This window comes from Myxine glutinosa, chromosome 1 (genome assembly GCF_964187855.1).
Source record: "Myxine glutinosa chromosome 1, kmMyxGlut1.1, whole genome shotgun sequence".
Lineage (NCBI taxonomy): Eukaryota > Metazoa > Chordata > Myxini > Myxiniformes > Myxinidae > Myxine > Myxine glutinosa.
In genome coordinates, this window is record NC_136261.1 from 107,724,698 (window position 1) to 107,739,679 (window position 14,982).

Here is a 14,982-nt window from a genome sequence, read left to right on the forward strand (position 1 = left end):
CTTTTTGTTTATGATAAATGATAAAGTGGTGTAAAAGGCGGTTGTCTATAAGCGGTTGTATAAACAGACTGAAAGCTGTCTACATGTTTATCCTTACAGGTTTAATTAAACGAGTCCATCTTTGTTCTTTATTCGAAAATCCACTTTCAATATAATCTCTAAACACGACCATTTCAAAGGTCCAACGTAGCAGGAACAAAAAGGGCGGTGCGTATGTAAACCTTCCCTCTCGGAACTACGTCATTCTCATCAACTTCCGGGATATGTCTGTGACGTTGTCGCTAATTTCCATATAGTTAGTTGAATGGTTGAGCCACTTTCAGGGCTTTGTGCGAATCTGTTTCATCTTGCTGGTAAGGCACAATATGGTGGTAATGTATACCATAAGATGGGTCGTACACAAGTTTATGATGGTGTATATGGCATTAGTGTGGTGATGTCGTCTGTGAAAAGGTTAAAAACCGGGGTTGAAAACTGCACCCACAGATGGAGGTTTTCTCAGCAGTGATGTCAGTTTATTTTTGTTGCTTGTTTCGCACTCGTTCAGCAGAGACGTTGGAATATCTCTTTATTCCTTTTCTTCTTGTTTATGTCTTTGTACAGTTCCTGAGGAACTGCTTATTATCGTTCCTGAAAACTCTTTGTCCCTCTCTCTCTCGTATTGAGTCCCGGTTGGCCCACATATCCCCCTTATCCCTCAAATCGGCTTTCCTGCTTCACCCCTTCACCGCTCGAGTCCGGCCTCTTGGACCCCCCTTACCTTCACCGCTCGAGTCCGGCCTCTTGGACCCCCCTTACCTTCACCGCTCGAGTCCGGCCTCTTGGACCCCCCTTCCCTTCACCGCTCGAGTCCGGCCTCTTGGACCCCCCCTTACCTTCACCGCTCGAGTCCGGCCTCTTGGACCCCCCTTTACCTTCACCGCTCGAGTCCGGCCTCTTGGACCCCCCCTTCCCTTCACCGCTCGAGTCCGGCCTCTTGGACCCCCCTTCCCTTCACCGCTCGAGTCCGGCCTCTTGGACCCCCCTTCCCTTCACCGCTCGAGTCCGGCCTCTTGGACCCCCCTTCCCTTCACCGCTCTAGTCCGGCGTCTTGGACCCCCCTTCCCTTCACCGCTCTAGTCCGGCGTCTTGGACCCCTTCCCTTCACCGCTCGAGTCCGGCCTCTTGGACCCCCCCTTACCTTAACCGCTCGAGTCCGGCCTCTTGAACCTCCCTTCCCTTCACCGCTCGAGTCCGGCCTCTTGGACCCCCCCTTACCTTCACCGCTCGAGTCCGGCCTCTTGGACCCCCCCCTTCCCTTCACCGCTCGAGTCCGGCCTCTTGAACCCCCCTTCCCTGCCCTTCCCTTCACCGCTCGGGTCTGGCCTCTGCACCCCTTCCCTTCACCGCTCGAGTCCGGCCTCTGCCCCCCTTCCCTTCCCTTCACCGCTCGAGTCTGGCCTCTGCACCCCTTCCCTTCACCGCTCACCGCTCGAGTCCGGCCTCTGCCCCCCTTCCCTTCACCGCTCGAGTCCGGCCTCTGCCCCCCTTCCCTTCCCTTCACCGCTCGAGTCTGGCCTCTGCACCCCTTCCCTTCACCGCTTGAGTCCGGCCTCTTGGACCTCCCCTTCCCTTCACAGCTCGAGTCTGGCCTCTGCACCCCTTCCCTTCACCGCTCACCGCTCGAGTCCGGCCTCTGCCCCCCTTCCCTTCCCTTCACCGCTCGAGTCTGGCCTCTGCACCCCTTCCCTTCACCGCTCGAGTCCGGCCTCTTGGACCCCCCTTACCTTCACCGCTCGAGTCCGGCCTCTTGGACCCCCCTTACCTTCACCGCTCGAGTCCGGCCTCTTGGACCCCCTTCCCTTCCCTTCACCGCTCGAGTCTGGCCTCTGCACCCCTTCCCTTCACCGCTCGAGTCCGGCCTCTTGGACCCCCCTTCCCTTCACCGCTCGAGTCCGGCCTCTGCCCCCCTTCCCTTCCCTTCACCGCTCGAGTGTGGCCTCTGCCCCCCTTCCCTTCCCTTCACCGCTCGACCCTTCCCTTCCCTTCCCTTCACCGCTCGAGTCCGGCCTCTGCCCCCCTTCCCTTCCCTTCACCGCTCGAGTCTGGCCTCTGCCCCCCTTCCCTTCCCTTCACCGCTCGACCCTTCCCTTCCCTTCACTGCTCGAGTCTGGCCTCTGCCCCCCTTCCCTTCCCTTCACCGCTCTAGTCTGGCCTCTGCTCCCCTTCCCTTCACCGCTCGAGTCCGGCCTCTGCCCCCCTTCCCTTCACCACTCGAGTCTGTTCCCCTTCCCTTCACTGCTCGAGTCTGGCCTCTGCCCCCTTTCCCTTCACTGCTCGAGTCTGGCCTCTGCCCCCTTTCCTTTCACTGCTTGAGTCCGGCCTCTGCCCCCTTTTCCTTCACCGCTCGAGTCCGGCCTCTGCACCCTCTTCCCTTCTTCACTCGAATCAGGCCTCTGCCCCCCTTCCCTTCACCGCTCGAGTCCGACCTTTTGGACTCCCCCCCCCCCTTCTCTTCACCGCTCGAGTCCGGCCTCTGCCCCCCTTCCCTTCACCGTTCGAGTCCGGCACTTGCCCCCCTTCCCTTCACCGCTCGAGTCCAGCCTCTGCCCCCCTTCCCTCCACCACTCGAGTCCTGCCTCTGCCCCCCTTCCCTTCACCTCTCGAGTCCGGCCTCTGCCCCCCTTCCCTTCACAGCTCAGGTCTGGCCTCCCCCACCCACCCTTGGCTCGGGTCGAGCAAGTCACCGTCATCCACACCTCCCAGCACCACCCTTTCCCCTTTTTAATCGTTCACACGTCACACCTATTGAGTTGTGCCCAACTTCTCGTCTATGTTCCGCGATCTTCGAGTCCCTCCAGCCCCAGTTTGTCGATGGAAACCCAAATGACATTTTTTTTTTTTTTACCTTTTCTCCTGTTCCCTCATTGAATGTTCGGGGAAAAAAACATTTTCTTTTGTTTGTCTACCCCTGCTTTTAATATTTTATAGGACGAGCCTGTCATGGATCTTCGTATCGGCAATAAATTCCGTCTGGGCCGCAAGATTGGCAGTGGCTCTTTTGGGGACATTTATCTTGGTAAGTGTGTTTGTGTTGGTGTTGTTATTCAAGGCGCCTTCTGTTTTTGTTATTTTTCTCGACCTCTATTATTCAGTTATTTTGGGTGGATCCTGCAGGTATTTTCTCATCAGTGAATGAGATTTTAATGTGTTGCTAACAAATTAAACAAAGATAGGTTTCTTTGCAGTTTGCACGGAAGAGGCTGATTACTTTTTGCTTGACGTTATTGGTGCAATTGATCCTTTTAACAAAGTCATTTGAAGTTGCTTATAAAATATTTCAACATGTTAATGGAACTGATGTTTTCTGTTTTGGCTGGTTTGTGTGTGCAATTTTGATACCTATGTAATATATTATATATGTAATATATCGTTATGAAAATTAGGGGTAGAGGAATATCTAGATCCAGGTAGATCTGCAAAGGTAGTTGTCCGGCTGTCGTGATAGCGAATCTAGATGTAATTTCTGTAGCCAGAATGTCAGATTAAGCTTGTATCTTTGTCCCTGTTATGAGGGGGCAGGGTATGCTAATTAGTACAGGGATTATGGGTAAAATTATTTTGTGTGTCGTTCCCTCTGTGAGCAACCCAGTGTCCCTTATGGCAATACATCTCATAGACATTAGATAGGCCCATTAGCGCACCACATTAAATAAATCCCCCGCCGCCACAATGACTTTGGAAGAGCCAACAGGCAACAGCCGCGCAGTACGCCACCATGGTGACAAACATCGTGCCAGGCAGGCTGGGAGCCATGCCCAGTAGAACGTGTGATTGGTCGGGGAAGGGACAAAAAGCTTCCCCATGATTGGGGGGTAAGAAAGGTGAAGGAGCAGCACACTGATTGGCCACCGACCGATGACATCTCGGCCAATCAGTGCGGAAGGCGCGAACATTCGGCCAATCAGTGCGGAAGGCGCAAAATGACTACTTCGAAGCAGGTCGCTGATTGTAGGACAAGCACCGGTGACGTCAGAAGGTGCGAAAGACCACCAAGAAACAAGGTACTGGTTGGGAGAGAGGAGGGCTGATGTCACACCGCGAGTGACAAAACGACTCGCTCGCTGGCATTTTCTCTTCCCTGTTTTCTCTTCTCTTGGCCTCTTGCTCCTGACTGTCCCTTCGTGCTGGGCCTTCTCTTCCTTCGGACTTGGTGGAGGAACGAGCAGTTCGAAAGACCGTGGAGAGAAGGAGCGCCGTCGATTCTCTGCCTTGCGTTGGTGTGCGAACGAACGACCAACAAACGAGGCACTGGTTGGTGGAGGGTGGGGGCTGACGTCAGAAGATCGCGACTATAACCGCTCGCCTGTCGGCATTTTGCCCCTTCTCTTCTTCCTTTGGACTTCTCGCTTTGGCTTCTGCCTTCCCAGACCTTCCTTCTGCCCTTGCCCTGCTCGTTTGGTCCCTTCATCTGCGACTCACCCGCTTGCCACGAACGTTGGGGGCATCGGAGGGCCGTGCCGAACCCGAGGAGGACGTTACACGGCTGCGGAGGCGGGTTGCACGCCCCCTCCCTCGTTTCGTGCGGGGACACGAGGCCTGCCGCGCACCGGTGGACGTGGGCCTAGCAGCGCGCGAATGGGGGCGCATCGAGACCTTTCTTCGCGCCAACCGGAGCCGCGTTGGACGAAGGGCGTTACACATCCAGAGACAGATAAGCTCGCATCCAAAAACGTACAAACAACGTTTTTTATTTACTGATTTCCCTTGTCTTGTATGTGAAGTGAGTTGTGCGGGATCCCAATTTAGCAATCATAGTTATTTACCGTCGTGTTTCCTTGTTCTCGGGTCCGTAATAAATATTTCTTTGTTGTACATTTCGCATTCGTTTCAGTTTGAGTTGATTTCCACAGGGAGAAGACATCGTTGGGGCCGGAAAGGTAAGCCGCGGTATTTCCCCTAGCCCATGTATCGAACCGCCATCGATTGAATAAACGCTTCCAAGTAAACTCGAGTTCATCCGCGATCCCACGGTCTTAACCATATTGTTGCGGTTGTGCCATAAAGGCAAACCCCCTATGGTTCGTTGCACGACAACATGTAGCCTGCATTAGTCAGTTATGTCTTATTGAATGTAAAGATTAGCCCTTTCCCATTGAGTAGTAAAAAAAGACCAAATATGTGTTGGGTTAGGCAGAATGTCAAACCCTTGTGTGGTTAAGGGAAGCCATAACACCAGATGTGCAGAAAGGCGTGGCCAAAAGCACGGCCCACGTGACCAATGGCGAGCCGGGAACCCGTCACCATGATGCGACAAGCCTCAGCCAATGGGAGGCTGTGGAACATTTTGAGGGGCGTGGGCGGATCTGGTAATAAGCCCATGCGGATTGCAATTTCATCTCTTTTGCCTGGGATTTCGCCACGTCGACGACCTCCTGCTCTGTTCTCTTTGCCTCGTGGACGACACGATTATCTTGCTTTTTGGACTTCGCGAGGACACACCTGAGCTCTTGCCCTTTTCGCCATGCCCACGACGAGACCTCACTTGCTTTTTCGTTCCTCCCACGACACGTGCTTGGCCTTTGTGTTCTTGGTCGACACCCATCGTGTCTGCACCGATCTTTTGCGCCATCTGGCTGACCTGCAAGCGTTGGCATTTTCTGTGTGGATTTACTGGTATGTTTAGGGTCATTGTCATGTTGCAAGGTCCACCTTCGGTTGAGCTTCAACACTCCGTCAGATGGCCTCACATTATCCTCAAGCACCCTCTGGTACAATGAAGAATTCATAGTGGATTCTATGATGGTGAGCTGCCCAGGCCCTGATGCAGCACAACTGCCCTAAACCATAATATTTCCACCACCATGCTTTACAGTTGGTATCAGGTTCTTGTGGTCAAATGCTGTCTTTGGTTTTCGCCAAACATGTATTCTGGTACTGTGGCCAAATAACTCTACCTTTGACTCATCTGTCCAGAGCACATTGTTCCAGAAGTGCTGGTCTTTGCCTACGTGTTCATTGGCAAACTTTAGTCTTGCCCTGATGTTCTTTCTGGACAGCAAAGGTTTCTTCCTGGCACACCGCCCATGTAGATCAAATTTGTGCAGCCTCTTTCTAATGGTAGCCTCGTGCACTTTGACATCAATAGTGGCAAGAGCTACCTGTACGTCCCGTGATGACATTCTGGGGTTCTTAGGGACTTCTTTCAGCATCTTGCGGTCTGCTCTTGGGCTGAACTTGCTGGGGTGGCCTGGCCTGAACAAGTTGGCAGTTGTTTGGAATCCTCTCCACTTGTAGATGATCTGCCGGACAGTCGAATGATTGATTTCAAATAGTTTGGCGAGCTTTTTAAATCCCTTCCCAGACTTGTAGGCATCTATAACCTTCTTTCTGAAGGCCTCAGAGAGCTCTTTTGATCTCGGCATGGTGACGCCGCACACTTCAACAACAACAGAGCAAACCAAACTAAATGTCTGAGGTTTAAATAGGACAGGTTCCTCCAAGATCCTCTAACGATGTTCTAATCATTTGCACCTGAGCTGGTGCACCTGATTCTAATTTTAGGTATTTGAAGTAGTGATAAATGTAGGGGTGTACTTACTTTTTCCACATGTGAAATTTGCATTTATGTTTATTTAAATTATACAATGGACTACAAAATGTAAATGTTTCATGATATTTGTTATATTATATCACCTTTATCTGTCAATATTGTTGAAATGAAGATTAAATTGCTGTATGTTGAAATATGTTGAAAAAGTCAAAACTTAACGTGGGGTGTACTTACTTTTTCACGTGACTGTATATACAGACTTGGCATTTAATATGGAATTTTTTTTTTGTGGGGGGTGAACTTACTTTTCAAGATGTCTTAAAACCAAAAGTTCATTGGAATTATGTTGAAATTATTCTAGATTTTGTTAATGTGACCTTTAAAAGAAACAAAAACCACATTTGACATTTCAAAACAAATAAATTGATCCTTGAAAGTGATGTAAACTGATATCGAACTCAATTCATGGACAGTACTGTTAAACTTCTGTACGTTTTCCAGAAGTATCTCTTTATTTTGCACATTAGCCAAATTTTTTTTTAACAAAAACAAAAGTTAAATTACGACTGGGATTACGGACAGTAAAATTACAGTTCAGTACTTCGTGTAACCCCCACGAGCATTCAGGAGAGCACGTACACGTTGAGGCATGCTGTTCATGAGATTTCCCAAGATTTGGACAGGAATCGCTTGCCATGCAGTGACAATAGCCTGCTGCAATTCACACAGAGGTCGGCTGCTGGTCCAAGTGGTCGATTTGACGCGTTAATTCTGCCCACAAGTTCTCTATCGGATTCATATCCGGGACATGGCAGGCCACTCCATATGCTCTACACCATGGTCAGCAAGAAAGTGTTGGATCATGCGAGCACGATGAGGCCGTACATTGTCATCTTGGAAGACAAAGTTTCCTCGAAGGCTGCACGAGCAAATGGAAGCAATGTTTCTTCCAGAATGGCCCTGTACTTGAACTGGTTCAGGTTTCCATTCAGAACAACCAGGTCAGTTTTGCCCCCTGCATGAAATGCAGCCCAAACGGTCACCCCACCACCTCCAGCTTGGACTCTTGGCACTATATAATCTTTGTTGTAGGCTTCATGCACTTGTCTGCGCACTCGGACGTGGCCATCTTGACGATAGACCAGAAATCTAGACTCGTCACTGAAGATCACGTGATTCCAGTGTCCTGGCTGCCATTGACGGTGCTCTCTGGCCCACTGCAATCGGCGCTGGCGGTGTTGTCTGGTCAGGCGTGGCTTTCTCAGGGGACGCCTGGCACGATAGCCTGCTTGAACCAGTCGTTGGTTGACTAGCCTTCTGGATACAGGCACATTTGTCAGTTGCTGCCACTCAGCCCTAAGCCGATTAGCTGACTTGGTACGGCCATTGCGGACTAACCGGTGCAGCTGGCGATCATCCCTCCTTGTGGTTCTGTAGGGACGTCCTGGCCTCGGTATTGGAGTCGGGACACCCCTCTGAGCATTTCGTTTCAGGATCTTTGACACCTGACCTTGAGTGATGCCATATTGCCGAGCAATAGCACGCTCTTTCATGCCGTAATTTCGTAAAGCCACCACTCCATGACAAACGGCATTGTCGAGTTGACGGACCATCTCCAGAGGAAGCGGCAATAACTTTTGGAGACGTGCAGCAGTTGTTTTCCACTAATACAGAATGCAACAACCCTTGTATACCCGACTGTGAAGCCAATCGTCAAATGCACCTGTCTGTACATTTTGCCACGCCACCTGTGATATAATCCTGTTGTTGACTTCTTGCTGCGACAGACAATCAGTGACTTGGTTCTTTTAACAAATAAATCACCAAAGTGTAAAAGAAGCTCACCAGATTGATGCACTGAGTTAAGAAAGTAAACCCAAGTCGAGGAAAAAAAATATATTCCATTTTAAATGCCAAGTCTGTATATTGTTGTGTGGTGGCTCAGTTAAGACCGTGCGTCCACCACGGATGGAATCGAGCTTTAATGGATGCGTTTCCCAATTGATGGCGGACCAATACACGACCCGGGATGAACTATGCCGCTTACCTTCACGGCCCCAGGTGTCTTCAAACCAAAATGAGAATTTGAATAGAACAGAAAATAATACAAGGGTTGTTCAAAATAACTATCGGGACAGGGAAACGCGATGATAAAAACTAAATCCTAAATTGGGACGTCCCCACACCAGACTCCAGATATGAAACAATGGGAGAATCAATCAAAGGAACCGTTGTGTGCGCGTTTGTGCTTATCTGTCTCAGTAGTCATCAGGAATTGTCCGGGATGGTCAGCTCAAAGCGCAGTCGTCCGACCGCACTCCAGTTGGCGCGAACCGCTCGGGTGTTGGCGCGAACACCCCTCTCTGCACGGTCCGTCCCGTGCCAAACAGCACAGCACGCAGGCACCAGGAGCACGAACAACAGGGGAGGATGATCATTTGCGCTGGTCTCTCCACCAAAGTCCAAAGGCAAGTACAGGTCCAGCACGAAGTGACAGTCCAGAGCAAGAGGCCAAGGGAAGAGAGGAAAATGCCCGCGAGCGAGAGGTTTTACTCGCCATCACGTGACGTCAGCCCTCCTCTCCCCCAACAAGCGTGGTGCCCCTCGACTTCTTGAATCTTCTCACCACGTTGGTGTCCTCCCATTGGCTGAGCGCTTTTTGCCCTTCATGTCATGCCATCCGTCGGTGGCCAATCAGTATGCCGCTTCCTTCCACCTTCCTTCCACCAATCAGTGGCCAGCTTCTTACCCCAATACCCCATGGTGCGATCTTCCCATCAAAACCCTCTTGACCAATCACGCGCGAAGTGGGCGTGGTCTCAGCCTGCCTTGCACGATGTTCCATCGTCATGGTGGTGTACTGCGCGGCCTCTGCCTGTTGGTTCTTCCGGTCAGTCTTATCGTCTTGTGGCGGAGGGGGAATTAATTAATGTGGTGCACGAATGGATCTAACTAATGTATGTGGTGTGTTGCATACGGGACAAAGGAATGATCACCGAGGTTTCACACACAGGGGTCTTATCCTTATTCCCGAGAACTATTTATCACCGGATCATCCTCGTATGATCACAGGAACGCACTTAATCCGACAAACCACCTAAACACAGAAATTACAGGTGAGGTTCCCTATCACGACAGCCGGACACCTACTTATGCAGATCTATCTAAATCTAGATATTCCCCGACCCCAAAATTCATAAATATATATATATATATATATATATATATATATATATATATATATATATATATATATATATATATATATATATATATATATATATATATACAGTGGAACCTTGACTTACGAGTTTAATTCGTTCTGTGACCGAGCTCGTAACTCAAATTGCTCGTTTCTCAAATCAAATTTCCCCATTAAAATGCATTGAAATGCTATTAATCCGTTCCAGCCCGCCAAAAACCACACCAATTTTTTTTAAAATATACAGTATATATAAAAATATCACACGCTTTATATTTCACCTGTATGCAGCATACAAGTTGGCAGGATGGCCTGGACTGGAGGTACGCACACTTGACTCTAAAGTCTAAACTGTCCAGCCTGGGTTTGAATCCCGACCCAGCTATAACCTCCTGTCATGGGTGAATCACAGGCAGGGTGATTCATCAATGTGTGTACCGCTAAACTGGGCGCCCCGTTTGCGTCCCATTAGTTGTTGGATGTTAAGGATCTCACCGTGTTTTCCACAAAGAGAAGGCGAGCTATCGCCGGCACTCTGAACAAGTTGTGGCCTGGCATGCTCTTCTCCTCTGCCGTTATATACGTCCTCCTCGGCATCTTTTTCCAGAAGAGCCCTGTCTCGTCACAGTTGAAGATTTGCTGGGGGATGTATCGTTTGGCTTCTATCAGTTCGGCAAAAGTTATAATAAAATCTTCAGCTGCCTTCACATCCGAGCTTGCTGCCTCACCATGCCTGATGACGGAGTGAATGCCGGTCCTCTTCTTAAAATTATCAAACCATCCCCGACTGGCTTTGAATGACTTCCGATGCCTTGTCCGTTGATGTTCCCGCCGTCTGCTGCACCAAATCCCCGTAAATGTCTCGGGCCTTCTCACACATGATGCTCTCGGTCACGGTTTCTCCTGCGAGCTGCTTCTCCGTCAACCACACAAACAACAACTTCTCCATCTCTTCATGGATAGAGGTCCGGAGCTTTGAAATAATCTTAACGCCATTGGCTGGCGTTATAGCCTTTATCGACTCCTTCTGCTTCAAAATCGTACATATCGTAGAAGTACTACGATCGTACTGCCTCGCCAAGTCGACAACACGCACACCTCGCTCATGTTTTTCGACGATTGCGTATTTTATATCCAAGCACATCATCATCTTCTTCTTCTCAGTACTGCCCTTGGCACTCAATTTCTTAGGACCCATGGTTAAAACTAAGAAATTTTCCAAAATAACCAAAATGCGAAAACAAAGCAGCAGCGATATACAGCAGAGATGCTTGCACGGCAAGATAACCATGTGACCGGAAGTCCGGAACCCACCTGGTGGCGGGTGGCGTAAGCTCGTAACTCAGATCTCGGCTCGCATCTCAAAGCAAAAAACCGCCCGAGCAACGGCTCGTATCTCGGAAAACTCGTAAGTTGGTGCACTCGTAAGTCAAGGTTTCACTGTATATATATATATATATATATATATATATATATATATATATATATATATATATATATATATATTAGTATCTGTAATTTGGTGCTAGAACGTCATGACGTCATCGCCACGCATGACTGCATTCCCTGCAAAGCGTCATTATGGATGTTAAATTCAGATACTGTCAAGTGTATGCAAAACACAGTTGCAGGCCTTGTTTTCACCCTTGTTGGGGCTTCATCGGGGCAACGCAGTGAATCCTTCCATACATTTGTGACTGAAAACCTTTCGGTTATATATCAGTCATTATGCAACTTCATACCATCAGTGGAAAACCGCCAGTAAGGTGTCCCATCCATATAGTGAGTGGATACCTGAGATAATGTTACCGTGTGGCAGGCAGTGCTTATCACTCCCAGTAAGGTGCAGCAGCAGTTGTATGGGACACCTTATATATATATATATATATATATATATATATATATATATATATATATATATATATATGAAGAGCTCTATTCCAAAACGCGATAAACGCCAAAAAAAAAAAAAAGCGATTACCAGCTCCAACATTCGTGAACAGATAGTCGGTCAATATCACACATTCGTTTTTTCTCAAAACGTGATATCTCCCGTTAGTTTACGCAGCCCAGTTTAGATCTTTTTTGCAAAGTGCGACAAACGCCATGCCACTTTTATTCCAAACCGCGATATTGCCTGTCGGCCAATCCGCGTGGGGAATTTTCCACAACATGGCGACTTCCGTTGTTTGACTGTGGCGTAATTTTCTTGGACGTAATTTTCTGTAAAATGGACAGTTTTGATGGGATGGACGAAGCAGTGGTGCTTTCACCAGGAGGAAGAAAGCGTAAGTTGAATAAGGACAACCATGAACGGGAAAAAGCTAAGAAAATTCGCCATTCTGGCGCTGGTAAAGTTCCAACCGTGGCATGTAAACACACCGCTGGAAAAAATCAAAATCGTTGTCACGCTGATAAGCTCACAGAAGACGACCTCAGACTGAACTTTGACAAATTATACGGAAACTCAAAGAAAGCAGATCAGGACAGGGAATTTCTGCAGCTGATGACAATCACGTCTGTTAAGCGGCATCGCAAGAAGGTGGATACAGTTGGCAGAAGGAAAAACAGGAATGTTTCCGCGCAGTTCAGTCTGCTGACGGTGAACCACCCAGACAAGCTTCCTGTTTGTAAAGACACATTCGTCTCAGTTACTGGGTGAGTTTTTGTATTGTTTTCATTGCAGATATCTTTCATCTGGAAGCTCATTGAATGTTATTCGCGTTTACTATTTGCACACCATTATGCATGCACCCAGATTCTCCACCACAGATAACATTTAAAATATTTACATAATCCACGTATGTCAGCGATGATCATGCATAAAAAAATTATTAGCACCGATTCACAGCATCTCCAGGCAGATTCTACGCGGAATCGAGGTGGTTGCAACCTTGCTGGGCTGATTAAAACAGCCACAGTCAAAATTATTTCTGTCTATCGGTTCCACAAGATTGATCCCCTGCACCCCATACGATATTAGCCATTTTATACCAGGTATTGCATTATTCTTTTGATTTTTTCAGGGATCAGCAAGGACAGAGTGTCCCGGGTGGCCCGATATTACGCGGAGACTGCTGAGGCTCGCCCAGAAAGAAGGGGAGGCGCCCGAAAAGTAGACATCAACAACAGCAAGAGGGATCTGATCTCCAATCACATTGGAACATTCACCTGCAGGGCCAGTCATTACGGCCGTAGGGGGGCTCCAGGGCGAAAATATCTCCCCACTGACTTGAGTGTGCACAAAATGCACCAGCTGTTTGAGGCACAAAACCACGCCCAAACCAGCTACTCTCTGTACTATTCTGTTTTCTCATCCCAATTCAACCTTGGCTTTGGCCATCCTGCCACAGATGCCTGTTCCAATTGTGCCAACTACAGGATGAGAATAAAGGATCCAAACATGTCAGAAGCTGAAAAGCAAAATGAAACAGCCTTGTTCATTTTGCATCGGCGAAGAGCACGAGCATTCTATGACCAACTGGGAAGGGACGAAGAGGACTCCGTGACTGTTTGCTTCGACATGATGCAAAATCTAATTTTGCCCAAAACACCAATAGGCCAAGCCTATTATTCCAGACAACTCTACCTTTACCCGTTTGGTGTTGTTGTGCATCATGGTAAGGAGAGCAAACAGCTCAAGGAGGATGTCCACCTTTATGTCTGGCTGGAAAATCAAAACAAAAAGGACAGCAATATGACAGCTTCCGCACTGGATCATTGCTTCCGCCACCCACTCAATGGTCCACTTCGGGAGAAAAAAAGCCTTCGCTTGTTCAGCGATTCATGTTTTGGACAAAATAAGAATATGAATATGGCATCCATGCTCTTGGCACTTCAGCAAACAATTCCTGGTCTCAGGATTGAGTACACCTTTCCAATTAGGGGGCACAGCTTTTTACCAGCAGATAGAGTATTTGGGAGAATTGAACAGAGAGTTAGGAAAGTGGACACCATCCTGCTCCCAGAAGAGTACTGCTCAATTTTGAAAACATTTGGGAATGTCTACGTGTATGGAAAGGACTGGCAGTCGTTTGATTACCGATCAGCAACCAAACATCATGTGAGGACGAAGAAAACCTTCAAAATTAGTGAGGCCCGCATGCTAGAATTCACAAATGGCCAAGTGGGTTTTAAAACCTCCTACAGTGCTGAATACTGCCACCACAGTGTTTTGAAACGGGGCAAGAAATGGGCTGAATTCAGACCTGATCCATTACCAATGCAGACCACTGTAAAAGAGGCGAAGAAGCGTGATGTGTTTTCACTCCTTGCGGAAATAGGAGCGTCAGACGAAGTCCGGGCGTTCTATGATTCTGCTTTGTCAGTGGTGAGCGAGGCTGATGCAGCCAGCACTCCAGCAGTGATGAAGAGCCCGGACAGGGCTGACCTGCATTCCAATGCAAGTCTGACATTGAGAAACGCCCATCATTGGACTTGTGGTGTTTTTTAAGAACTGTCACACAGTGGATATATAGCGTTTTGGAAAAAAACTTCATTATTTTTGTTAATTTGTTGTGAAAAAAGATTACTAGATTTTCAGTTTGTTCTTTGATATGTTCTAATATTTGCATATTAAACATTGAAACAGAAAAAAAAGGAAGTTTGCTTTATTTTCTTTGCTGTGCAGAAATTCTCATTTTACACAAAATGCTCCAAATGGATTTATAGCGTTTTGGAAAAGAGCTCTTCATATATATATATATATAAATGTGTGTGTGTATATGTATGTATAAGGATGGTCGTCCGTTCCCTGTTACGCTGATTGGCTGGTGTGAGGCTTGGTGCAATGTGATTGGATACAGGCAAGATGGAATAATGTATGGTGTCGGCTTATTAAAAGCTGATATATGAAATCTGATCCCATATTTCATGATCAAAACTCTTGGCCGAAATAATGATGTCAAAATCTGAAGTTAAATCTGATCAAAATTTGGAAAAATGTTTTTTTTGTTTGTTTTTTTTGTGTTTTTTATTTTTTTAAATCAAATAAATCTATATTATATTCTCCGTTGGTGATTCTGTGAGTCTGTCCGGGGTGTGGCTATACCCGGTCTAGGAGGGGCTTCAAAAACAAATATCCACCATGTTGTTCACTCGCATAGCTTTGAGGCCTCTTTTGTTAGGCCCGTGGTGCCTCTCTCTCACAGTTTTATTTCAACTCTAATTCGATATCTCATTTCACTTTTCACAGTCGCTCACATGGTTTTATACTCGGTTGAAAAAAAAAAAAAAACCGGAAGAAAAT

General features: G+C 47.8%; 1 protein-coding gene across 1 annotated transcript in view; it reads left to right on the forward strand.

Moving 5' to 3' along the window:
• The first annotated feature begins 242 nt into the window (after window positions 1–242).
• Window positions 243–14,982, forward strand: part of LOC137412149 (casein kinase I) — a 171,064-nt gene continuing 156,324 nt past the window's right edge. Inside the window, exons 1-2 of the mRNA XM_078775860.1 lie at window positions 243–353; window positions 2,971–3,058. Coding sequence (XP_078631986.1) covers window positions 2,983–3,058 — 76 coding nt within the window. The 5' untranslated portion in view covers window positions 243–353; window positions 2,971–2,982. The remainder of the gene's footprint in view (window positions 354–2,970; window positions 3,059–14,982) is intronic.